The following is a 27,208-nucleotide window of genomic DNA, read 5'->3' as shown; positions in this document are numbered from 1 at the left end:
CTCGAAGGGAAGATCACCTATTAAAACCCAATGGGATTATATTCTTAGAATGTATTAATGTTGCCAGGATACAAACTGATATCACACCGATATATGTATATATTTTTCCCCTTTTCCAATAGATAAAAGAGATAAAAATTGAACTCTGACTCTCTTTAAACAATATCCTTATTCGTTGGAATTTTAAAACGCGTCATAAATCGAAATACTGGATTATTTTCTTGCAGAAAGAGCCACAAACATCTATATTTTTATCGATACGTATTACGAGAAAGACTTCCGATTGTTATGTTAAGGGATTTTGTCAGGAAATATGGGAAACTTTCACCGGCTTAATTATGAAGCACAACCAAGCAACCTCTCATTAGCAAACGCACGATACTTTTCCTACGAAAGAAAAAGTGAAGCGTAGCCTGGTTACGCTAGATTTTATAACGCCTTAACCGGTAACTAGTCCGGCTGGTGCACGTCTACAGAGAAGCTCGGAGCTAACCGCTGGACGTTCCTTTTACGAAGACGTTTCCTATGCTGAACTGTTACGACACGATGATGCTCATTGCCACCGACGATGTAGACGCTACATAAGTGCTAATGAGCGCTTCTTCTACCAGATTTCCATCCTTCTCTACCTTTCTCATCGATTACCGATCCAATCGTACGCGTAGAATGTTAACGAAGAATTTTTTATCAATTTCAACGAGTGCTAATAATATTTCTGATATGGTCAGAAGAAAGAGCTGTTAATACGGAGCTTAAAAATATGTAATTAGAAGAAACGAATTCAACAGCGAATTAGTTTCGCGCACGAGTAAAAAATAAAGTTGATTGGAAATTTATGATGACTAATAATTACCAGAAATAGATTATTATCGAGTTATAAATATGTATAGGGTTATAGATTTGCAAGCGTAGATATTAAATACCAATAAATATAGAAGGGTAGAAATATCTCTGGGTATTAAATTCATCTTTGACACGATGCGGTATTAATCATCTGTAATTGAATTACATGCACGTGGAAATTGTTCTGATCAACGTGTAGCCACGATAGATATGTTGGAATAAATTCTGGAATGTAGACACAGTGTTCCGTGTTTTGTCTCGAATCGATTAAAGCATGTGTGTAATATGTAATTACCGGTTACACGTTTTATGGCAGGCTAAATGGTTTCCTGGTTTCTTTTAATACTCGATAATCGATTCACGAGGTGATAAATAAGGTGATACCTTCAAATGGGAATATTAGAAGACTCAAGTTATCGACATCTTTAATACAGCTCTCTGTAAGCTCTCTGCCAGCTTTACAAAGAATTCTCTCATTTATCAAAACCTTTTTAAAAAAGACGGTCGAAAGATATTCGCAAATTCTTCGCAAATATATCTTCCTACCGTATAAGAGGAATCTCATGGATTTTTTATATTTTTTACATCAAACATACATAGCAACAGAATTAACAACATCGATATCTTTAAACGTCTTCTACGCGGAAGTATCAAAGATCTCTGCACTGCCTCGAACAACCCCTCTCGCACGAATCACGCACGAAAGAACCAAGTAACATTCTCTCTAAGCTCGGCACGGAGTAAAAATGGATTTGGAGCTGGTCGGTGTGTCCGTGGCAAAAAGCACCTCTCGCGGGGTTCACGAAGGTTGGTCGAGCGCGGCGTGTGTGTGCACGGAATGGAAGGGAGGACGCAAAGAAAAGGCTTAAGCCGAGGGTTTCAACGGAGGGCAGAAGTAAGTATCCGATACCAAATTAAATGATAGGACGGCGTGCGCGCCGCTACCGGAGACCTGTCCTCATTCCAGCGCCATTTTCGGAAAACAGCATTTCATTGCCGCTGCAGTCCGACCAGGGTATAAGGAGGGTGGTATAAGGAAAAAAACTGAAAAAATCGAAAGAAATAGAAAGAGAGAGACAGAGAGAAGAAAAGCTCTCTCACGCGCGCAGAGACGTACATAATCGCGGACAATGCGACCCGTATACGGGTCCAGCGATCGCGGTAAAAAGTTATTTGTCAATTAATACACGCGTACCGCGTAGTTAGTCGCCATGAATACGCATGGAGGATACACGAAGACGAGGAAGCAACGGTGGCCACCGGTTAATGTTGTCGCATTACGCTGATGAGAAGAAGCCAATCATAGGGGGATCTTTACCACGGCGGCGGCAGATGGCGAAAAACACCACGAATCCGAGCGGATCGGTGGAATCGTTTCTAGAAGAGCACGGCCACTACAATGGAATGCTTTGACCGGATCCGATGCCCGTTCAAGATCCTACGGGACAGGATGGATCTTGAAGCTGCCCCGTCAGCCTGTGATCCTCGCTGTCGATTCGCCACGCATTTTTAGCAGCGTGCCGCACAAAGCGCTCTCGAAATTGGCTTCACCGCGATACGCGTGTCCCCCCAACGGCCGTGCTCCCGATCCTTCTTCTTCCTCTTACGTCAGCTCTCTGTTTTCTGCCTTTCATTCGCGCGTCTTCCATTCTAACCTGTTAACTCGAGAAAGACGAGTGCGAACTCGCGAGTTGAAACGAAATCGTTACAGCTTTCTTTTTAATAATCCGCGGATAAGAAAATTACTCAGCTGGATTACTATGTTTCGATGTGCTCGTCACGAAGCTTCTTAATACCGTAGATGCGTGGTTTACGTCAAATCCCCTTCTCCTTGATATACTTGTTAATTGAAGATAAAATTTAACAGATGCCATTGATGCACCTCGATAGAGAACATTTCATACGAACCAACCTAACGTTTATCCATCTCGCATCATCGACACATCGTTACAGTCATATTCGTAATACGAAATACAAGATTTATATCCGTAGAATCTAAAATCATCTGAAATAAGATTAACTCGCGTTCCATACCAAAACCGACAGATGCGTTGATATCTGTGAACGTGAGTAATTTCCAAGTTGTAGAGCGTTACAGAGGATTAACGTAGAAGACCTGGTTTCGCTATTGGCATCGAGAAGATGAAAACGATGTCCTCGAGTGGTTGCGCGCCACACATTTTCCATTAAAGGCGGACGAGCAAGAAGAGCAACGAGCGGCGCGCGATTATATTAATTAGCGAATACCGTGAAACCCGCGTAGGCCGAAAAGAAAATCCGCCACGTAGCAAATATATATCGATGACGGGGCGAAAAAAGCCGGAATGCAAAAGGCCGAGGGTGAGGGAAGCGGTTTGGCACATTTTTTGAATCGCAGGAATGCCGATACAAGCTATTAGAGGGAGAGTCTGGGGCTTCTTACGTGGAATCGTTAACCTCGGACGGTAGCCACCCGATAAAAGACATCGCGGACGAGCTCTGAATTAATGAATCGAACGGATGTAAAACTGTCGCCCCGGCTAACTGTCAGAAGAAACGGAAACTGTACCGGGACGATCCTTGTAACGATAGTTTCGCGGCCAGCTGGACACGACCGCTCTTACGCCCGTTAAGGATTTTTTCGTTTACGCGTAAACGTAAGTACGTCTACGTGAATAGACTATGTGGTTACACGTTCAAATCGTTTTCGAGTTTAACTAGGGAAGTACACGCTGTGTACAATGTTTTGCGAGCATTAAGAAGTTGTACTTGATTTACGCAGAATGCTAAATTTCCGAGTTTTTGGCGCGCGTCGTTGGAGTCTGCCTTCTTTGAAATACAATTTGTTTCCCTTCCTTTTCTTGTAACATCGACGATCTATCGCATAGATATTAGATCGCGTGTAAAAGGAGAACTCAGCTGATTAATCGATACATCGAAATATCTTGTAGTTTTAAAATACCATCAAGTCGGAGCTATCTGTAAGTTTTCCAAAAGGATCACATTCTCATTTATCGATCGCATCAAAGAAGAAAATTATAAATCACGTTAGTCGATGTTAAGAAGATGTATAATGCGAATGACCATTCGCTTATCTCATATCGATTGCAACAGGGGAGACGAATCGAAGAAGACACCGCGACACACCGTGAAAGCTCCAAGGTGGATGGCGTCGAACGATTTCATCGGATTCTCGCCGCAAGGGTCAAGTATACGAAGAGAACCGTACGATAGAGAGAAAAGGAAGGCGCGGCGGCGAAACGTACGGAGAAACAGAGACGGAGAGACGGAGAGCGTGTAAAAGAACGAAAGAAAGAAAGAGAGATGTTTGTACGCGCGCGTGTGCCTTGTGGTCACCCGTGGGCCTTCCATTCAACCGGTGGCTCGACTCGCCCACTCATTCCTTCATTCATACACGCTGCACGCGATTTGAATCGATAAGCAAACCACGGAAGCGAATCTTTCCTATTGGCTTGGCCACTATCTCGTTATCCGCGTTTCTACACGGAGTTCTCCCTGTTCCCTTCTTTCTCGTCAATCTTTCAGTCCAGCATATTGCATCGAACAAAGATCCTACATTGTTTTCTCGAGAAAACAATTTTTCTTATATCTTTGTGAATTCTCGCGCTTTTTCAAAATCCTATTATTACGTAGTATTGAAATTGAAGAAGAAGCCGGTATTCTTTGATGTCGTTAGAAATTGATTATTTAATAATTTCCTGGTAATTTTCAAGAGCGAGAGAATTATTCATCCTTCATTTGGGATCGTATTACCGATAAGAAAAAAAGGGAGATTCGGATTTAGGTTCTCGGATATTAGCGCGATTCGATGAAAATCGCTATCGAGATTCGACTCGATATCGCTTATAATTCCTTCGAGATCAGTCGGGAACTCGAGACTATTAACGACTACCTTCTTATTATACTACACCGTATAACTATTCCGATATCAACGTGTGCCACGCATAGTACGTACATTACATGGTGTGGAAGTTTCTGAAATAAAACACCAATATCTCGAATGATATTGCAATAATTCCGAGCGAATCTAACCCCGGATTCTCTTAGCGAACAGGGGCAGGCCAACGAACGCGTTTCCCGTAAAGCTGCGATGATCGTCGATCCCCGATACTCGAGGAGGATCCAGAAGCCACCGATCCGGAGTAGCAACCAGCAGCAGCAGCAACAACACGCGGAGAAGAAGAGGCAGAAGCAAAAGTAGAAGAATAAGGAGAAGAGAACGTGAGAAAGAAGAAGAGCTACGATCTTGAAAGGCGGAGGAGTTCGAGCGAGAAAGACGAAGAAGCCGAAGAGGGCGAGGAACGTGGAGGCGGAGGAGGCCAAGGTGGAGGTGGAGGCGGTGGAAGGGTGAAAGGGTGAGCGAGGGGGGCTACGACCGGTCGGCTGGACAGACGCATGGACGGACGGGATGGAAAGACAGACAGGACTGGAGACCGCTCATTACGGGCGGCGCATGCGCGAGGAATGCGGCGGCTCTGGTCTTCTCGATACAATAAATATAGGATCGGATCGGATCGGCAGGCCAGGCCGAACGAAGACCAACTTATCGGCCATGGTAATGGAGGAAAAGAGATAGAACGATGGATAAAGAGGAGGTACGGAGCAGAGGATGGACAGACACACGTAGAAGCAACGTTCAGCGGGAAAGTAAGGATGAATCGATGAACGAATCGGCGGACAACAATGCCGAGCGTAGTAACGACATCCAGTTAAATCGAACGCCAGCAAAAAAATACGCGGTTGTTTAAGAGACCAGGCTTATACCAGGCCGGGACGCGTATCCTTGGCTCGAGCCGATCACGGCTTCCGGCAAACGACCCGTCGTTCCTCTGTTATTACGATAGCGGGCCGACCTTATCGCGATCGGTGCGCGATCGATCACCGATGAATTAGTTTTTTTTTTTTTATGTAAGGTCGAGTTGTGTTTGGTTAATGGAGATAGTCCTTTGGATCCGAGAGTACAGTTGCCAGAACTCCATTTATTCGAATTCGTCAGAGGACAAAGAGTTACGAATGGATATAATCGGTATCCATTGAATGAAAATATTTTCCTGGATAAATAATAATCGACGTTGTATCGCAAGGAAACAGATATTAGAGGATTAGAAAGAGGATAAGAGATAAGAAAGAAGATAACGAATGACATCGCATCACGATGGTTTATGACATAAATATATCTAAATAACACCGCGGTTAAATGGAACGTAATTTAATTCAACGGTCGTAAAACCGAGTAATTGCACAATTAGAAAATTGAGATAAAAAAGCAACGGCGGCATTTATCCGTCCTTAGTTCGTAAAAATTTGATTATCGGTATCGCTTAAGAGTCGACGAGAGTAACATTAATTAAAATCATTAGAGGGACAAGATGAATGAAAGAGGAAAAGCACAAACAGCCTGTAATCCGGACACGTTTTTCATTCATTATCGATAATTTCTGGCGAACAACGCCATTAAGCTCGGTAGAAGAAGCGACTCACACGCGAACGCGATCGGCAGTACGCGCTCGTTCAAAGTTAGAGGGTCGCGATGCACTTGAAAGATGAGCACCCGGTTTAAAATTGTAGGGAGCGGACGTGGCCGATGTATTCGCGATATAAACGCTGATCAATCAGCTCGCCGGTGCATTTAATCGATAGTTCAATAATTATTAACCTGGCTGAGGGAACAGGGCCTCCGCAAGATTGCCCGCTTTACGAATTCCCATCCTGATAGTTTTGTTTCGCGACTTATAAATTGCCTGTCTCTAACGATCTCTTGCAGATGAACAGCTCATTAACGACGCGTATAAATTATTCCAACGATATTTCAACGATATCGTCCAATCGCCGATGTATTCGCCTATATCGATCGATGCATCCACCTCGTAAACGAACCATTTTCGTCGAGCTTCGATTTATCGACGATACGTTCCATTCTATATCACAGAAGATCGTTGTTCGCCTATAATAATGTATCAATTTCCACTGTTTCTATGTAAATCCAGCTAGTTTCTTACATGGTGTTAACCTTCGTGCAGATGTATTTTATTTGATCGTTTTATGTTCGATTTTTTCATATAGACCGTAGTATAATTACGAAAGAAACTCCATGATTCGTGATATTTTTTTATTTGAAACAAAGCGTGTTTTGAGAGAATTCGAACTTGAAGGGAAACTTTGCATTGAAATATTTCAAGAAAAGTAATATACCAAATCGTAGAGCGATATTTCAAGAAACACGTCAAATGAATTATATTACGAAAGATTCGATTCGAGTCTTGTCGATGATCTTTTTTCGCTTCGCTGTATATTTTGGTGACAAAAAATGCAATTGAATGAACGATAAATTAAATAAAAGCTGGCCGATCGACTGGTAATATGTGTTCTTCTTACCGATGAGACCTGGTGGACCAATTACGCCATATTCCTTGCACGTGGTCCCCAGGCGTCTTATAAAAAGACAAAAAAGATGGAAAGACGTCGTATGCCGGTCGTATGCCGATAACGTCGTGCGAGCGTTATTAATTATCGTGGTTCGGCTGTTCGCAATTAGCGCTGGATCAGTTTCGGCTAATTACATCGAACCAAGTGTCGTCATTAATTACTTCCCATCGTCCGTTGAATTCATTTACAATAGCTTTCCCTGAAAAGCTGTCCCGGATCCTTCTACGATCTTGCAAATTACGCTCACGACCCTGCCTAGTTCGTTAAAATACTCTTTGCGACGATGCGTCCAGCTCCGTCTTTGTGACTCTGCTGCATTTATTAGAACAATTTGTCAGAACACGCATTCGCTATAACTGTAGCTTATGTGCACTGGAACAGCTGCGTCGAAATTGCTACAAAGAGAGATGATTATAGAATCTAATGAAAGATTAGATCTTGGATCGCACATACTTAAACGCTTGTCACGGAAAACTTCTACGCACGTATTACGTGTGTTATATTATACGAAGTTTGAAATTTCGTTAACGCTATAAATAAAACACAACTATCACGATTATGCGGAATACATTCGCATGATACATTCGTACGAGATTTCTACGCATAATATTCAGATACTTTCTTGCGCATCGTTCAAGATCGAGTTGCCCGTAATAGTACACATTACGATATCAGCAAATAGTTTTCCTATTTGAAACCTCATCACACGCAAATAAGCGGAACGGCGCAGAACGTGGACCATCCGCTGGAAAAAGTGGATTTGAAGCGGCGTGCGAATAGTCAGAGCGGAGAGAAAGTATTCGTGGAAGGGCAAAAAGCCGGCATCGACATGTCGATCGAAAGAAGTGTCGCTAATTTGATGTAGCCGGTGTATACGGCGGATCGTATGGCGGAGTGGTTTGGTCACTCGCGAGTTGATTTATACCAGTGGGCAAGAACCTCGTGGCAAAGCTCGTTGCCTTGCTCATTGCTTCCACCGCTTGTCTCCGTTCTCTCTCTCTTTCCGTGCTCACTTTAAACAATGGAATTGCGTAGCGACGTCAATCTCTCTGTATTATTCACCTCGCCCCTTCGCTCCTCTATATCCCTAGTTGTTCCCTGTTTTCGCTACCTTTTCTGTCTTTCTCCGTCACGTTTTTTTCCTTTTTCGATCTTTGTTCCTTCGTTTTTCTCCTTCCTCTCGTTTTTTCCAAGAGTTTCTCTTTTTCTGCATCTGTCGGTCCTCGCGGGAGGGAATACATCGAGAGTCGAAGGATCGTTTAAAACGGTGTTACCAACGCCTAACGCCTCACCGGGTGTGTCTTTCGACTCTCGAGTCTTCGTCACGGATCTTTTCTAATTTCACGGATATCAGTTCAAGGTTTGCATGGAATACGCGTGATCGATAGATAGGTACGTGTTTTTCGCGGTAATTCGAATAATATTTTCTGATGGTATTTGTGGCTTTGTTGGAAGCGATTTGAGACAGGAAATCGTAAAGTTGGTTGGACAGTTTCGGAGAAAGTGAAAGAAAGCAGGAACGAGTGGCGAATAACTCGAGTTGAGAAAGAGTAGATTGAGTTTGATAATATTTGAGGAACGTGTTCTGTGTAACACGTTTGAAACGTGTTCGTCTGGGTTAATATTATGTTTGTAGCACCTGTCACGAATGAAAAATAGAAAAACAAAGATGTCCTAACGAGCAATTCCTACCGGAAATGTTACATATACGTATGGAAAAATATTTGCCAATCATAGCATTTTATAAATACAGATAATCCTAGAAAGGAGAATTGTTTCTTGTACTAACTGCAAGTCATCTTACCTGTCTGTCCAACAGAGAGCGTCATCTCGATACCTAGAACAAGCGAACACAAAAACTTTGTTAATCTCGTATATTATCAAAAATCCTAATAATAATGCATTTAATGATAACAGACAATAAAGTGCTTGGATTATTTCCATAAAGATTGAGACAATTGCGATTGATTATAAGCTGCTGGACATTTAAATAGCTCAGGATCTTAATAAATCAATGTTATACGCGTGAGATAAAAATATAATAAAAAAAACTATACTAAATCGTATCAGAAATCTATCTTGAAGAATATTTCATTCAAGATAAACGAGTGTCCCGTATGAATTACGGGTAAGATGTTACGTACGTAATTATAAGTTACCTATAAGTCATCCGACATGATTTCTGTAATTACGAGCATACTGTATAATATCTCATAAATATCTGATCTGCATATAGCAATTCAAGAAGCTTCAAAATAAAATCCATATAAATAGCGATTTAAAATCGTACTTTCCTCGACGAATGCAACAATATCGATTATATTAATTTGTTATGGTGTACGATCTTTGCCCGGTCCCCTATACGCCAGTCTCAAGACCCGAGAGAACGTATCACAGCTTACAGGAAAAAGCTTTTATATGAAAGCCTAGCTGTGAATAAGATCGCCGTCGTAAATTGTGCGCGAGGCTAATCTCACGGTTGAACGCGGCCATAGACTTCACTTCGTTTGACTTCGACGAGTAGCGAGACCCTCGAAAAAACTCTCTGTCGAACGAATTCGCAAGCTTTTCAATTCGTTCGTTCCTTGCAGTTTGCTTTTATTGGAAGTTAATGCTTTGGTTTAGGAAACAGCTAACAATAACCGAGACGTTTCGTAAAATACGTTTTCAACCCCAATTTTGTAGCTATTTTCACCTATTTCAGTAGCGAGATAGGTTTATGCCACGATACGCCATTAATCTCGAAGTCGCATAGAATAAATTTTAATAACTTTACGTTAACAAAAATATCTATATCGCAATTTTCTCTACCATCGATTCCACTCGCCCAACGTAACTCCTACAACAACGCTAAAATTCACACCAAAAGTAAAAAAAAAGACACCTAAAAGGCGTCCCGTTTCTCCATTCTTATCGCCGTGAAACTGAAACTGGAAAATCGTGAAACTATGTTAAAGAGAGAAAACCCTGGCAAACTGAGAGAGAGAAAGAGAGAGAACGAGACAAGGAACGAAATAAATGAGAGAATCGAGATCAGAAGTTGGTGCGCGTGGTGTCGCGGATGAATCAGAAGGTGCGAAGAAAGTGGGGCCTGTCAGCGGGACATGATTTAAAGCCAAATATTACGACAGAGAGCACATTTCTCGAGCGTCCCGGCCCGGTTTCACCCTAGCGCGGCGTCGCGGCACGGGGGTGGCTGCGACGCGAAGGGATGAACCGTAAGTCGTGCAGATATGTTCGCCACGGTTTATTACCGGGATGCCGGAATGGCCCAAGCCCGTAGGAACATTGATTTAATGCGGGAGTAATTGGGCGACCGGACGTCTCTATGAGCACGCCACCTTCCACCGCTAATGTGTTCCCGCCCTTCTAACCTTTCGGTTAACCACCATGCAAGCGAGCCACGCTTCAACCCCCTCTTTCTACCTTTTACTTTCTCTGTCTGACGTTGTACAACCTCCACCCACGGGACGTGAGAAAGGCGAACGCTTTATTGCCGCTTTTATTGCTCGACGAGTTTTAGCCGCAGTTCGGATCGGCTTATGGCGCTTATTAAACTTTGATGTCACCAAATCGCTCTCGCGCACCTCTATCTATACCATCCGCCTCGCTCGTGGCGTGCATGCTTATCTGTTGGGAATAATATGGGAGAAGGAGAAGAGTTGACAGGTCGGAACAAGAGGAAATTTAGAGTTGGTATCTGTTCTTTTTTTTATCCTGATTTTGAGAAACAATACGACATCGTAGAGGGTGGTTCGGAGTTTCGACGTTGGTTAAGATTTCAGTCAATGGTTTTGTTAGAATTGGTCGAATAACAAAGCTGTATAGTAAAATATTGGAGATCTGATCTTTCTATCAGATACGCTGGAGAAATATATACTTCGTAATCGTAATATTTTTACAACCGAAAGGCGTAATATATTTATCCGTATCTTCTGAATTTTTCTATCTTTTAGATAGTTTTAGATGATTCGTCTAAGTAACGATTTTCGAAATTTTGTTCCATAATAGTTTTTCGAAAACTCGCGAGTATCGAATCGCAACTTTTCCTCTTACGAATTATTCTTTCGCTCGTTCTATCAAAAGTACAGACGCTGTTACGCTTTATTTTTATTACTTTTATTATCTGCAGAACCAATCTTCGGCAAGTGAATGTTAACTTCAGAAGCACGATCGTCGTTAATGTTAGGACGTTACCGCTTGCAGTTTGGCAGATCGGACACCCCTAAAACATCATACGATACGCATAACAGCCCATGATTCTCACCTTGGACGATATCGTCGTATATTCAGACACTTGACGACAATGTGTCTTTACGAGTCCATAGAAGGGTAAAGTTTCTTACTTTCCCGTAAAATTTTGTTGCCTCGACGGAGAGATTCCCGTTAAACGGGCAAACGGTATTACCGGAATTCACACTGATGATCGGCATCGCGTGCAGCAAATTGAAGGTTGCGCGTAGATTTGCGTGCGATATCGATGATGAAGTCTTCGAGCTGCTCAAATTTTATTAGCCACGAACTCCGTAATCGCCGTGAAGTAAATGCAAATGATTTCAGGCTGAAATAGGCGGTTGAGTCTTATTTTTCCCGCTTCACGTAACACGAATTAACCAGTTGGGGTAATGCCCGAAAATTACCGAGCATTTAGTCCCCCGAAGAATGCGCGAACCTGGACACAGGCCTCTTCTCTCGTCGTATGCCATCTATCGAACGTGTTTACGCAGTTATAGTATACTGAAAAGTATTTCAAAATTCATATGGTTGATTCTGTAAACATCCGTATAAACGATTCTATATATACGACGATTTTAACGCCAATCTATAAATTTATACAAAAAGTCCTCTTCCTTCTTTCTAAACTAATCGTTGCGCTTCTATTCGAACTAACGATTCTATTAATTTGATCGATTTCGTCAATTCTATTATACCACTGTGAATCGACTTTTCAACAAAATTGCTCCCTTCGCCCGAAAAAACAGAAACCGACAGAGTCGACTCTGAAAATTACCATTGTCGTATCAACGGTAGAAAATCAGCATTTCGCGACACGTGTCGATAAGACGAAACAGATCAGAAGACGTAGGCGTACCGCAAACGTGCCTTACGAGCAGTCATAATACGGGGGGCAGAGGTTTGCATCCACACATGGTGCGACCACGTGTTCCAAGCCGAGCCGGCAGCCGAACGGTGTAAACTTTAACTTTGCCTAACACCGGCTGCGCGGAATGTCCGTCCCGAGGACGAGCTGCCTTTCGATCCCGGCGTTGCTCTACAGAGGGTGAGAGTTCGCGCGGGGATAAACGCAGAAACACGGCGAGCTGAAGCAGAACGCTCAAACGCGGCGGGGGAAACGCGACATGTATGTAATAACTAAGTGATGTGTCGGCATAGTAAGTGGCATTTTCGTTTGCCACACCTTGTGTAAAGAGGAACGTCGGAGGGTAGGAGAGTTTTAGGGTCGTCTCCCTTTCTTTTCAGTCGTTGACGATCGTGTTTGGTTTCCAGTTGTCTGATGTGAATTTATAAAATTTGACAAAACATTTGTGGAAAATCACCGGATACAAGAACACTATGGAAACGCGTGATATACGAAGATACACTTTTCGCGATATTAATCGTGTTCTCATACGGACCATATCGCCGTTTAAACTCTAAACTTCCTTAAACGCATCTCAAATCCCTTTTCCAAAGCCTCCCCTATCGAAGAACCAATTGCCAGAACTCCACTTAAATCTCCTATCACTAACGTCGCTATCGATTCTTCCTGTCGAACTAGGTTCAACCTTCAACGCGCGTCACATCTTTTTCAACCCGTTTCCCACACTCATCCCCTTCAAAATTACTTCATAGAAATGCAATCTGAAAAATCACTTCCATACTGGCAAACCATTACTCGAAATCGCTTGGCGTTAGCGTCCAACGAGACCGATTCCCTGAAATCTTTTTCCATCCGTAATCCGTATGGTATTGTACCGGCGTTAATTGTAAGTTGAGAGAGAGGGAGAGAGAGAGACAGACAGCCAGAAAGAGAGAGACACTCACGAACGATCGGGTGGCCGGATAAGAAACGCATTCCGGTTTTCGTCCGAAGAGACATCGGCGGAACTGGGCCTGGGTCTCTGACGGTATTGGAAGAGAGGGTTTTTCAGTGGTGCCGCCTCGTGTCTCTTCTCCCGACATCCGTGCGAATGTAGGAGCGTCGGGTGTGGTGTTCCAGAAGAGAGGCAAGCCTGCTACTGGTTCTCGAGGCTGTATATGCGGCCGCAAGAATGTTCGCCGTGTTGGTTCGATTAATCAGTCGTTTTTCGTGGCCTCGCTCTGGGCCAATAGAGGTAGAAAAACTTAACGTATGTGATAATGCGCCAGCTATGCCTCTGCCCTCTGTTCTTTCACTACTTCTCTCTTCTTCCCTTCTCCTTTCGTTCTTCCATTCTCTCCCTCTCCCGTTTTACCGTTGCTCTTGCTCTCTTTCTACTCGATACGCGTTTCGTCACAAGCTGGAACGTGGACCGCGCGCCCATGCTGAATATATACCTACAGCGAAACGGCCACGGCCGAGCCGACGCCAGGATCACTGACCGGCAGGATGCTGTCTTGCAAGGGACTCAAACTTTTTTCACGGCGACAGCCACGAGGACACGTAACCAGAGGTCCGGCTCAAATATACTCGAACGCACCGGGGATGCGATATTTCAGCTGTGATCTTTAACGAGCGCGTCGCGGTTCGCTCGCGCGACCCACACCGCTACGGCGGATCAACAAGAGAGAGATAGAGAATTTGCTCCTCGACCGGCTCCGTGATCATTTTCCGATCGGATAAATTGATATGGATCGTTTCTTTCCTGGTCTCCTGGTTTTTGCCATCGTTGTCGTTATCGTTGTTCACCGGTGATACCAGTGCCGTGTTTTCTTCCGTCGTTTCTTCGCTGCCTTCTAGTTTCATTGCCTGGGGTAATGGATGAGATACAAAGGATGCTGTTCGTAGCATGTTTAGAAACGTTTAATTTCTTGTTAGTAGTTGCCCGTAGTTTGTTGGTTGTTCGACGGCTTGATATTAATTTTAACGCTGGTAAGTTCTCTTTCTTCACGATACATACAGGTAAACTTCAAGCGTATCTGGCCTTAAAGTTGAGCGCGTTATATATTTTCGACCAACAAGTCGGAATAAGAAGAATTATCCATACATCTTTAAAAAAAGAATCGATGATCGAGGAACGCGTGAGAAACAAAGCCTCGTCTGCTGCGTCTTCTAATTCGATTGCAACCTCAAACACAATCCTATTATACTTTCATCGTACGTTCGTCGCTTCTCGTTAAAACCGCAAGAACGCAAACACAACATGCAAAACGATGCACAAGATCGCAGATATCTACGTTAGAAACAAGGAATCGTTCGTGCAACGATACTCGGCTCTTCCAGACGATACAATTTCGCGTAGGGAGCGTAATGGCACGCTTCTATCACGTTTTCCCTGTACGAACGTAGCGTTGCTGGAGAAAACATTTTGCTGTTAATCCAATACCGCAAAATCATCCAATTCCACGGCGAATTGTCACGGTTGCGTGTTTTTCCGCCGCGGAAAAACGTCCGTAGTTCGGTGATTAGTCTTTTTACGTTAACCTGGTTAAGATTACGCTTGGCTGGCTACGTACAAAAAGCATCGGTCTCGCTCGAACGCAGCTTTCGTGACGAAGAAAACGTCCGATTGACACGCGTTATGACATTCTGGTCTCGTGGCGTTGCGAAACACGCGTCTACCGATCGAAATCGACGTATAGAAAAATGGATGGAATCGAGATCGACGGTTCGACGGAGATCGAGGGAATAGGTTGACGTCGAGTTCCGTTCGACAATGCTCGCTTTCCCCTTCCGACTTGCGTCACGTCGCACCTTCACGCTCTGATCGAACACGCTTTTTTACTTTGCAACGTTCCTCGGAAAAATGGATACGCGTATGATTCCTTTGGTTTCGTTCGATCGAGCGCCGTGTATGGGGCAAAGATTCGGGCGATTGGATATTTGTTGCAATAAGCGAGGTAATTAGTGGAACGAGGTGAGATTGGGTCTTAATTGGGTTTGGTGAAGTGTTTCGTGCTTTTCGAGCTAAAAAGTCGGCTAAAAATAGTCCTCTTTGTACCTTCATAGAAGAAGATTCTTTGTTATATCTACGATAAGAAGTAACTGGTTAAAAATACGTAATACCATGTATACGAATCACTCGCGATCTCGTTAAACGTTTTATCATGACGCGCGAATTGTCATTTATAGACCTCCCGATCAGAAATCCATTAACATCGATCACTTTCCTAAGTTAATAAATGCACGTACTATTTCTGCGATACCCGTTAAAGTTTCGCAATATCATTAACTCTGTCGACTCACACTTCTGCGAATCGCAAGCACAAAACCGAGAACGTTTCTTCTATAAGGACAATTTCTTAAAGGCGTAGACAATTCCAGGACATTCCCACGCCACGAACGAGTCCGTTCCACGATCATTGTCGATCGCCAGCTATCGGCAAGAAATCCATCCACCTTTGATACTCTCGTCCACGCTAACCTCGGTAGAACATTCGATGTCTCAGTCTTAGGTTTTATTGAAAAACGCGAGGCCAGGACGTGACGAAGCGATTAGGCGGAGCGGCGATGAAACGGATCACGGAACGTACGCGGATCGAACGAGACGCATAAATCCTTTCTGGATACCGGCAGCAGACGACAAGAGGAGGAACAAGACCACTAGGAACGAAGAAACGGCGAAGGACGGTTCTCTGGATCTCGGTAGTGGAACGGGTGAGAAGATATCGTTGGCCGCGAGGTGTCTCCTCGCTTTCACAGTTTTATAATAAAATCGCCGTGTGCGAAGGGTAGAGAGTAAGAGAAAAAAGGAGAGAAAAGTTCTCGCGGAGATCGACAAAAAGGAGGCGTGCGTTTGGAAAAACACGAGATTTCAATTAAAGAGACAAGCTTAGTAATGAGGCAGCGTGGATTTATTGGCTCTCGATTCACGGCGTGGCGCCAAAACGTCTGCGTGTGTTGCTCTGCGGCCTGTGTGCCGATCCGCTTCGGGTCTCCCTCTGGTCCGCTCGAGCGCTCCGTCAGCAGCCAGCACGCGCGTGTTAATGTATGCGTGCGTGCACGTGCCCTACGGGCCACTCGGACCCTTGCAACCGGCCCTTTATTCGCCCCGACGCACACACCACAACCGTACGTTCTCCACCAGCCCGTATAAAACGGCCACCTTCTCGATCGACCGCGTTACTTCGACCTACCTACCATATTCCCCTGGAATTAGCTCATTTGCATCCGATCGAGATTCATTACCGTATTGCCGGGTAATAGGACAGTCTCATTCGACCAAGATCTTTTTCTCCCTGTCTCCTTCTATCTTTGCTCCTGCAACTGTCTCTCCTTGCTCCCTTATCTATCCTGGCCCCGATATTTCCACTACCGACGGCCTTCCACGGACACGACCGCTCTTAATGCGTTTCTCGTCGGTCTCTTGAGGCGGATCGGTAAGAGGCGGTGGGGTATTTTATGTATGCGAGAGAACGCACGTGAAATTCAGGTGAAAAATTGACATTTAATCGTGATTGTTGAAAACATTCGAACGATATCTTTTATTATTTGAATTCGAAAATAAAAGTAAATAATATACCTAACAGATACATCGTGGTAGCTTAGCGAGTGACGTTTCGATAGCAAATAAGCAAATTTTCCTCCAAGTGAAATAGCTATTTTAGCAGTAACGTGAGTTTGCAGTAACGTGAGCAGTAACGAGATTGATCGTACAGATAGCGTCGACATCGCGTTACTTGCAAGTTTTTCTATGGAATGGGAAGTAGACTTTTGAGTCTTTTTTAAACAAACTGTTAAATATATATCAAATGGCTACGATGGTTATATTGGAAGATGTTTGAGCAATAGGTGCGCTCGTATTTTACTCCAAGTGAAATGTACATGTATCAAGCAGTAGGATGCGAGATGTTTGAGAAATTGAAAATCGAGGTTGGTGATAGCGAGGCAGCATCGATATTCCTTTTTGTAAAATAAAGAAGCAGATTGTTGAGCTTTGTTTGGTCGGAAATTGCTTACTAAAGCGTGAAAGGTGAAAGATATATAAAATACTCGATAAAAATGATATCGCTGATAAACGTAACTTTGCTCGCGAGTAAAGTGGTATAAATTTCTTAAATAAACATCGTAATCTTTGTATCGTAACACAGCTTTCCTCGATGAAGCGTTACGAGTTAAACGAGTAAAAACGAAATTAACTTTGAGCAAACAAAATCGCCGAAGGTTTAAACGCGAGAAAGATAAGCGCCGAGAAGACTGGCTGTTTTAAGTATCTTGTAACAGCGACAATCGATGTCGTTAAGTTATCAGACCGGACAGTGGTCTCGACACTTTGCATAATTGCCGAAGCCTAATTAACTTCTTTCGGCTCGAGGTGGAACTTAACGCACAGATAACATTATTTTCGCAGTAATAAACGAGCTACGCTCGTGACTGCTTCTGATAAGAAACTATTTCCTTTCTGCTTTCACTATACCTTTCGAATACTTTTTCTTCTTTCTTCCTCCACCTTTTTTTATAGATTTTTAGTATCCACACTTCCACAGATTTAATTAACGTCGATAATCTTACTTGTTGCAAAAATAGATTTTGAATAATCACAGATAAACATTTCGTGATCATTTTGTAAGTTTTATATCAATTCGCTATTTAATAAAAGAGAGATAATATCTGAAATATCCCGTTTCGTATCTTTTATTTTTCTATCCGCGAATCATCGTTCTATTTGTTGTATACGTTTACGTAGTTTTATCGAGTAAATTCCTTATGTACTTCTTGCTAGGCTCATTTGCTACGAGCAACGAGATTGCGTAAACTGTTTGCAGTTTAAAGGAAACTCCGGCTGAAAAATATTTAACAAGCGTGTACATATAATAAAATTACTCTCTCAATATATTTTCTGACATCGAACCAAAACGCATTCGTCATTAACGCAAAAAGAACGCGAGATCCGATCTTTTCCGCCGTTAAGACATTTTCTGCCGATAATTTTCAATCAATGGCGTAACTAAATGCAAGAATGTTCCTACAGATTGTTCAGGATCGTATAAAATGCTTCGCGCGGTAATCTCAGTACGCTAACAACACTGACGAAAACATAATTATAGTTTGTGTACTCTACATCCATTACTTTCTTGTCGATATCGAACAAGCTACGCGAACTCGTAATTTTATGAGAAAAGACTTGTATAAGCGTATAAAATATCGTTAATTAAAATTCAAAAACATATAAAACAATTTTTATACGATATTTAGAAATACAAGGTGATTCTTATTTTAGATTAAATCCTATAACCTGGAAAACTATTTCATCTTGATTGCTTCCATTATAGTACATCAAGAATGTACGATTCGATTTGCAATTCGTATTTTTTCAACGATAAAGAATATAGAATGGTTAATACCCATCGCAATGGCTATAATTTGAAGCAAGTACAAATTAAAGCCAATTGCCCAGGCGAATCGGTGAACTGTGTTTCATATTGTATCTATTTCAGCTTTTTGTTACCTAACTTTGCTAAAACATTTTATCAAGTACGCATCTACCGTGATAATCAATCGTATTTTCTACCAGCGAAATCAATTTTTCAAAAGAAAATACTTTATTCTCCCAGCAAATCCTCGTTCACGCTACTGTATCGTCAAATTGCGAGAGAGCCGCGTGGCAAGAAACGGCCGGACAATTCTGTCGCGGTCTCGCGGTTCTTGGCGTTCGTTTGGTGCGGTCACAATCGAACTGGCCTTTTCCATTCGGAGCTGCGTATAGATCGTTCGTTCACGGTGTATCGATTAACAAGGCTCTTATCTCGTTTAAGGATTTTTATGGAGAACGTTATAGGCCTGGACAAGGAGCGCGGTCGTCGTGTCCACGGGGGAGAAAACATCGTCGGCACCGCGGCTTAAAGACATGATCCGGCGCGTAATCGTGTTTCGTGGCCGGAGCCCCGATAAAAACGCCACGATACGAATCGACGGCCGATTAGCCGTGGGCTACGAATCGCCCAACGTCCTACATTATATCATGTAATTTTTATCGGATCTCAAGTACGATCTCTCGGTACTGAACGGCGGAAATTATGCATAAGACTGATCATCATTTGCCCGGGATAGTTTATATCGGAACGAAGAACAGCCCTTTAAGCTCGGTCTCTCGGACATCGGTGCCTGACGAAATTGCTAATTCCTTCGTCTTCCCTATTACGCTTGGGACGTTTCGAGGGGAGGCACGCTTTAAGAGGCAACCTGGTGGCCAAGTTGCCCATCCAGACGATCGCTTAACGATCGCTGACAAAACCTTTTAACGTCACGAGGTGTGTACAGGGCCGTTTCGACGTGAATTCATCCCTGCAACCGGATGCAAAGTGTCGGTAGCATCATTTGTTCCGGAGCAGCTTATGGCCATATGCGTACATACTCGTATCGAGGCAAGCCGCCGCTGGTGGTACGCGAAAAGATTTCAATATAACCAACCGCGAGGCCACGCCATGATACATTTTTCAACGCTGTAATCCCCCGTTTCGGATGTTAAACCGGTGTTCCGCGTGTGTTATTAGGGACGATTATCATACAGCCGAATCGCGGCGCGCGAACCGTCCGTATTTCGGAATCGTTATCCACGATATACGAGGCCGCGGTTGTTATTAATAACTATTGCACCGCGTGGCATCCCGATGCTTTTTCCAGAGTCTCGCTCGTAAAATCACGCCCTTTCTGGGTTGTGAAGCCTGCCTTTCGATACAGGTGGACGCCGATGGTCCGGGGCCACGAAACATGCCGCAGATGCAGATAGAGCAGTATCATTTCCCAAAGAGCATGGATTGTGAATACAATTATTGGTTGGAATCTAAAAAAGATCATACGGAACGGAACGTACTTTAACAAATTCGCTATTAAAATCTACAGGACTACATTACCAGTGAATTTATCTTAACGAATGTACGCAGACGCTTGTGGAAAAATTGAAATACGTTTTCAACTCAGACAGAAATTATACTTATAAATTAATAAAATAATATTAATAAAATAAATGTAAATTGTACTTATATTGTGTATACGTATTTGCTTTCGTCATACTGTTCCATATTCCTATACGTTTTCGTCGTATTACTTGTACCACTTAACTAACGACTACCGATTGAAACTTCAGTTTCTTCGATGCAAGTGACCAAAAATATAAAATTTCTTCATCGAAAACGCCCAGTCTTGAAAAACCATTTATTCCATCCAACTGCCTATTTATCCGCGAGAAACAAAAAGCGCGCTGCATTATATTCCTCGATACCCCTCATGTCTGTCGATTCAACAAATTTCCGACGGGATTAAGGGAAACCCCACAGATAGAGTAGCAAAAACAAAAACAATTACAGCGGAGCCGAAAACGTTGACTCGCGGTAAGAACGCGGCAGCAGAAGGAAAGCCGGCCTTTTTCTCGGACAAGCGCCGTATTCGGCGTCTGTTCCGCGCTGGATAAAAACCGCGGGACCGCGTACGGTACTCGAGTACGGTACTCGATCCGCAACACGAGGTGTACCGAAGCTGTGGCCCCGCCGGATCCAATGAATAATACAGCCGCGGCACAATTAGCCCCGCCGTTTTCAATTTAATCGGCGAATTATCAACCCTTCAGGGAACGGGCGACTGGTTCGCCGCAAGAAAGGATCGGCGCGCACCACCACGGCATCCGGTACACATCGTGATACCAAGGCATCACGGTGGAAGTCGGCTTTCGCACAGCGGGTAGCGAGACGCGCAAAGAAGCTGCGCGGTTACCACGCGTTACCGAGCTCCCGTTCGACGTTTGTTAACATCTCTTAAGTAACATGGTACAACGTACGTAGTTTGTATGCGAAATTGCTGAAAGAGATGGAACAGTGTTCGCTTAGTTGCCGTAAGTCGGCTCTTTGTCGGTGAATCTATTCAGGAAAATATATATTGTAGGAATTTCTTTTCTGGCTTAATCAATTGAAAGTTAGTGGTGTGTTTATGCAGTGGAATAACGTTGACGAACAGTGGTATGCTTTTGTAGCAAAGCGACGTTGATGGTAAAACGTGCGTGTTCGGATAGTAGAGTAGAATATAGTAAGAGTAGAGCATTGAAAATGGTAGAAAAATGTTTATGTATTATAGTACAGAGTGATGTGTTTATGTGGCAAAACAGCGATGATGGCAAGAGCAGAGTTATAGCGATGATAATGTTTGAGTAGTAGAATATAGTGCAATAATAGTGGAATGATGAAAGTGGTAGAAAATAATATGCTCTATGTGGTAAAATAGTAACGAGGCTGAACGAAATGTGTGCAGAGTAAAGTGGTATGTTGTTAAAGGATCGTGAAGGTAGAAAGTAGTGTGTTCTTACGTGATAGAGTATGGGTGGTAGATTCTGATAAACGAATCGCATAAATGTTGAAAGAATCTGTGTAAATCTCTTTTCATATCTTTCAAGTGTATACTTTGTATATATATACCTATAATTTAATTTTCATAGCTGTTTATAAAATCGAAGCTGAATATCTGTAGTTCGAATCGAATATTGGGACATTCAGGTGTACAATTTTTCCTACTATGAAACTGATATGTATCGTGAAATACAGATGATTTATGAAAGGAGAAAAGAGGTAAATTTCGAATTCTGTAGCTTGAATTAAGCATCGCGAGCAAGAAAAACAGATCGAATAAAGATGGACGAAGAGAAAAAAAGATTGATCGCTGTAGTTCGATTATCGGAATGAAAACAAGTTCTTCCACGTTACGATTCACTGACTTACTACGACTAGTCGTAGGATGAAGAAACGTTCCACTACCGGAGAGAATCATCGATAAATCGGAACATCCACGAGTCGATTCTCTTCCTTTCTCATTCAATCGTTCTTTAAAAACGAGAAAAAAGCGGAACGGTAACTTAATAGAACGATGGTCTGTGCCACGAAAAATATTACGATGCAATACCTCGTGCCTCAATGGCTACATAAACGATCTATAAACGATGTACGAACTCTTGAAACGCTTAGTATTCATTGAACACGATATTTACCAGACTACTGTCGTTAATCAACCTAAGTACAATAGGTATTCTGATTACTTAATGGCTTCATATACGAATACTACTGACCTACTGATTGTATAGTAGCGTCGACGTTCGACGAGACAAGCATTTCCGATTTACGATCGAGGGATACGGATCGTAAAGATATTCGTTCGACATCTTCTCGGGTAAACACAATGAACGTTTGGTTAAATAAGGAAATGTCATTTTTGAACGGAGAATTGCCAAGTGGATATGCTGAGAACCCTTGTTCAACTCGGTCACAGTCATCCTTTCAATTGGCGCTGCTTGTTTGAGATTGTTCGCGATTAAGTCGCGTTCACACCAAAACGCACGTCGTGTTCAGAATATAAGCGGCAGATGATGATGATTCATTTTTAATACCTCTGGAGAATATTACGTTAACGAGAAATATATAAAATATCGAAAAAGGTCTAAACAATATACATTATACTACTTGGACTTAAAGGGACAGCATACCTATATATAGACCAAGATGCCTAGTAGGGTAATTATGCATCCGATGATCGCATCTATGCATTCCTGACCTCTTGCCTGACGATATTAACCCTCGTTAATGATATCGGATTTACGATTATCAGCAAATTACGATTTTTTCGTTCAAATTGAATAAATCAAACGTTATAAAAAATTCACGTGTACAGTCTATGCATGGAATATCAGCGAAATAAATTGTACCTAAAAATACGTTCAATACACAGCCGAATCTAGCATCAAAAATTACAATTAATAATTCTAACTTTAAAGCATATCTCTGCACCTAAATTGCGTTTTAAGTCTTTCATATGTTAACAATAATCAAACACGTAATTTCTCAATTTTTTATATCGCAAACAACACAAACTAATCTAATTTTAAGAATGAAAGTTCTACATTACGAACGAAGAACGTTCAAACGTTCACCTCTTACGGTCCAATTCTCAAAAATATACGGCATAGGTGCAACAAGACTAAGGAAGAGTGTAAATGCGTTCTCGGGACAGTTTAATCAGAAGTTCAGTCTAATCAGAGGTTCGCGCTCCCGCCGAAAGGCGCGTTTACACGGACGCACGTATACGGGCGTACACGACGTTAATCGCGGCGGTATGTGGCGACGACGAACAGTACCGCCTACACAATCACTTGACCTCCCTACGCCCCCGTATCTCTCAGTTAACCTTATCAACTCGATTCAACTCGACCTAACCGGTGTCGGACCGATGCGGCTCGAAAGCAGACGCGCCGCTTACCTACATTCACGTTCCTCCGTTTCGCCACGGGGCACCGTAATATCTTGCTTTACGCGCTCTGAATAAATATCGAACGACTATCGATCCGGTCTCTAGCCCACCTCTAGCCGGGTCAATCGTAAAGAGCTGCCTCGTAACGTTCAATTTGCAACTGTTGTTTCACGCGTTTAAGGTTCTGAATTATCGTTTTATTAGTACACTGCAAATGCTTATGCATACACGAGAAATTAAAAAATACTTATCTTTGTGTAAATTAACGTAGTTGCTAATGACCGCGATAGATAGATGCAAGAGATAGATTTAAATAAAGAAAGAAGTACACAGAGTGCATAGGATGCGTAAAAATGTAATATTACGCTAATTTAATGCATTTTGTTTCAAAACAGATTTGATTGAAATCTTTCGTAAACTTTATCGAGGAAAACGGGAAATAAAAATGGAGCCAACTAATAGGAAACGAGAAATTGGCAACGAAGGAATATTTCAGGTTTAAATCGCGTTTTAACGAAGAAATTCGCGCCCCCTTGTTTGTACGTCACGTGAAATATCGCGATAACTCCTGCAGGGAGCTGCTACTCGGATTTGTATGCGTTCGAGGCAACGTCGAACGGGGCCCGACTGTCTCATTATTATCTCGTTTCGCGCGAGTAATTCATTTTTATGTATGTCGAAGTTCTGTTCGGTGATTCACGGGCGTCTCACGCGGTGCACCCGAGCATATTTGAAATTCCCAACTCGTCTAATTGTGCCGATTCTACCTGCACGACTGTATCTTTTGATCGAGCCAGGAGAACTTTTCATATTTTGTTGATTATTCGTTTTTGATTTCTTTTCCTTTTGCTTCTCCTATCGAATCATGAAAATGTCATCCCATGAAAATTTCCATTTAATAGAAGCTAGAAATTTCTTCTCAATATATTATATAACGATAAATTATTTACGATGTTATTATCTATTTATCATAATTAAGCGATCGTCGTAATCCTTGATCGACTATTTCACTTTATCTAAATTTATTCATCTTGATTACGTTATTAGCGACTGACTCATTTTAGTCAATACTGCTTAAGATTCCTAACCTATACGAATGTTATCGACGAAGTAATCGATCGATAATTACCGACTCTGGCTAAACAAATAGAATCATTGGCTGAATACGTAAGAAGAACAAGTGTAATAGTACGTGAGTAAAGTAACAGTTTAAAAGATCGCAGAAGTATCGTTATTATGTGTTACAATTAATTTCAACGTGTAATTATAGAAATCAGACGAATTAAGAAAAAAGGAAAAACCTTACCAAAAAAGTTGAAGTTCATTCGATAGATGCAATAAAGGTGGACTGCAAATTCGATGGTATATACAACTTAAAAATACCAAAAGAACTAAACTTTCGGAACATATCACTAATATATCACTCATAACACTTTCACGATTGAAAATTCAAACGATATTTGATAGATTAACTGCATAATTCGACGATCGGATTCTGACACAAACTGTACGGGTTTATTACCGACGGCCATTTTTGTCTACTAGTTACTTCGAAGTCAAAATAATGTTAAATATTTAGACGCATATAGATAAATTGTTTTAAATTTCATTTATACTGTTAAATACTTGTGAAAGAAAAATATGGTTATACATTTCACGGGAAGTATTTCAATTTACTTAACAAATATTTTGATATAGTATGAAATATGGAAAGAAAATGTGAGACGAGAAATGTCGCGAAGAAAATGTTCTTGAATAATCAATGAAAACAAAAAAAAAAAAAAAAAAAAACGCAATAACCTCAAAACATGAGAGTCTCGGTGTTACTCGCAGCTATTAACTTTTTTATGCTTAAAGTTGTTAAAGCAAAGTGTTTTAGATATTATGATATTCAGTCAGTTCAAGCAATTTCTTGCACGTTTGCAATGGTTAGTTTACAGTATTTTTATATGTATTCTACGTACGTAGTCATCCGGATTAACTTCCTCTTCTCAAATGAAATATCTTACTACGTTTAAAAAAATTATCTGATCACAAACATTTATCATCACAAGCTGAACCATGTCGTCACGAATCGTCTATTTAAAAATTATACACAAACACAAATTATACAAAAACAAAGACACGCTTCAAAGATTATATGGAAGGTTCGGGCCAAACAGAAACGAGGGTGTATAGAGGAACCATAAGGATGGGGATGGCGAGTATCAATCTAATAGTAATGAGCAGTGATGCCGAGCGGAAGACTTTGAAATATACATTATGCGGGGATTATGTTTATGCATGCGGGAAAGGCGGCGAGAGCATTTTTCTTTTGATATGCCTTCCGCGACTCCCGCGAGGAGCATCTCTGCGCGGTGGCTGTGAGATTTGAATAAAAGTATCTGGCCGAGTCACTCTGCCGGGGAGCAATTCGCCAGCTGCTTTTTACAACTGCGTGCTCTCATTAAATATGTATAGATTCGCGCCCCGAGCATGTTCCCCCGGATTCGGCCGCCCCCCTTCGTCCCTCACCAGCTCCTTATATCCCTGGCCCGATAATAGAACCGCGCGAACGATTACCAAAAACATATGTTTTAAAGATTGCACGCCGCGGGACAGATATATCGTGGCCGCTATCATTTTTTCCAGAGAGCCTAACCGCGATTCCGCGCGTACGACGCACGGTAAATCACTCGAAAATAGAAGGATTGGAAGGGAGTAATTTTTTATCTCAAGTGATCGATACGACAAACTTGAACATCTTATCCTATGTAACGAGGTTATTTGATTTGTCAAAGCTTCGACATCAAGAAATTGACGGAAGGTGAAGTTGATCACCTTGGCTTCTAGAAGGTTGAATAGTAGTAGGTATAATGCTATGCTACATGGTAGCAATAATTTTAATATAACAAAGATGGAATTTAATCATATCAATTTTCTACCAATAATAATTTGTATAAACAATACTATTAAGAGTATATAAAGTTAACCGTGGTAATTCGGAGACTTTTTCAGAGAATAAAGAATATCACAACAAGAGAATGCGCGTAGAATTGGGAGGCTGAGAAAAGAACTTCTTCGTCCCAGGAGCGATTTATTCATAAACTCTAACAACCATGATAATGCGTATCCTGTATTCAGAAATTACCTGTCGAATAAAAGTCGAAGAGAAAGAAGATAAAGAGGCGGAAGAAGCACAATGAAATTCACCGGTCACTCTGTCTACGTACAGGTAATCCTGGCGATATCCACTTGAATTGCGAATAATTACGATGAATGTACCGTATGATTTAACTTTTTAACGCGGTCTCCCGACATTTCCAGGTCGATTAACTTCGGCTCGCTAGCAGTCAGTCAGTCAATCATTAGGTAATGAGGCCGTGTTTGGAGGCCGGTGTAACTGGACGTCGATAGTCCGTATAAACGTATCGCCGTCCGCATAGAATAGGTCTCGTGATCTTATCGTCACGGTTTCATGTAATGCTAATGGACACATGGTAGCCCAATATGTACCTTAAACGAAAGGGTTAATATGATAGCGGGATAATGCGCGGACATTAAGGAACCGGACGAGGCACGCCGGACAAATTATGA

At 42.1% G+C, this 27,208-nt stretch overlaps 1 protein-coding gene across 9 annotated transcripts in view; it reads right to left on the bottom strand.

Moving 5' to 3' along the window:
* The window catches only part of LOC117241677 (protein trachealess), a 138,337-nt gene that overhangs the window by 96,707 nt on the left and 14,422 nt on the right, over positions 1–27,208 (bottom strand). For 4 of the 9 annotated variants that reach the window (XM_033507661.1, XM_033507663.1, XM_033507665.1 and 1 more), the window contains exon 2: positions 9,074–9,106. The exons of 2 other annotated variants lie outside the window; for them this stretch is intronic. In XM_033507661.1, the coding sequence (XP_033363552.1) occupies positions 9,074–9,106 (33 nt within the window). Of the gene's footprint in view, positions 1–9,073; positions 9,107–24,938; positions 25,135–27,208 lie in introns of those variants that run through there. 3 more of the 9 variants (XM_033507666.1, XM_033507668.1, XM_033507669.1) reach the window with 3 other exon arrangements.

This window comes from Bombus vosnesenskii, unplaced genomic scaffold (genome assembly GCF_011952255.1).
Source record: "Bombus vosnesenskii isolate JDL3184/JDL3185 unplaced genomic scaffold, Bvos_JDL3184-5_v1.1 scf7180000016261, whole genome shotgun sequence".
Taxonomy (NCBI): domain Eukaryota; kingdom Metazoa; phylum Arthropoda; class Insecta; order Hymenoptera; family Apidae; genus Bombus; species Bombus vosnesenskii.
The sequence above is the reverse complement of the archived record's forward strand: the minus strand, read 5'-3'. Positions and strand labels throughout refer to the sequence as shown.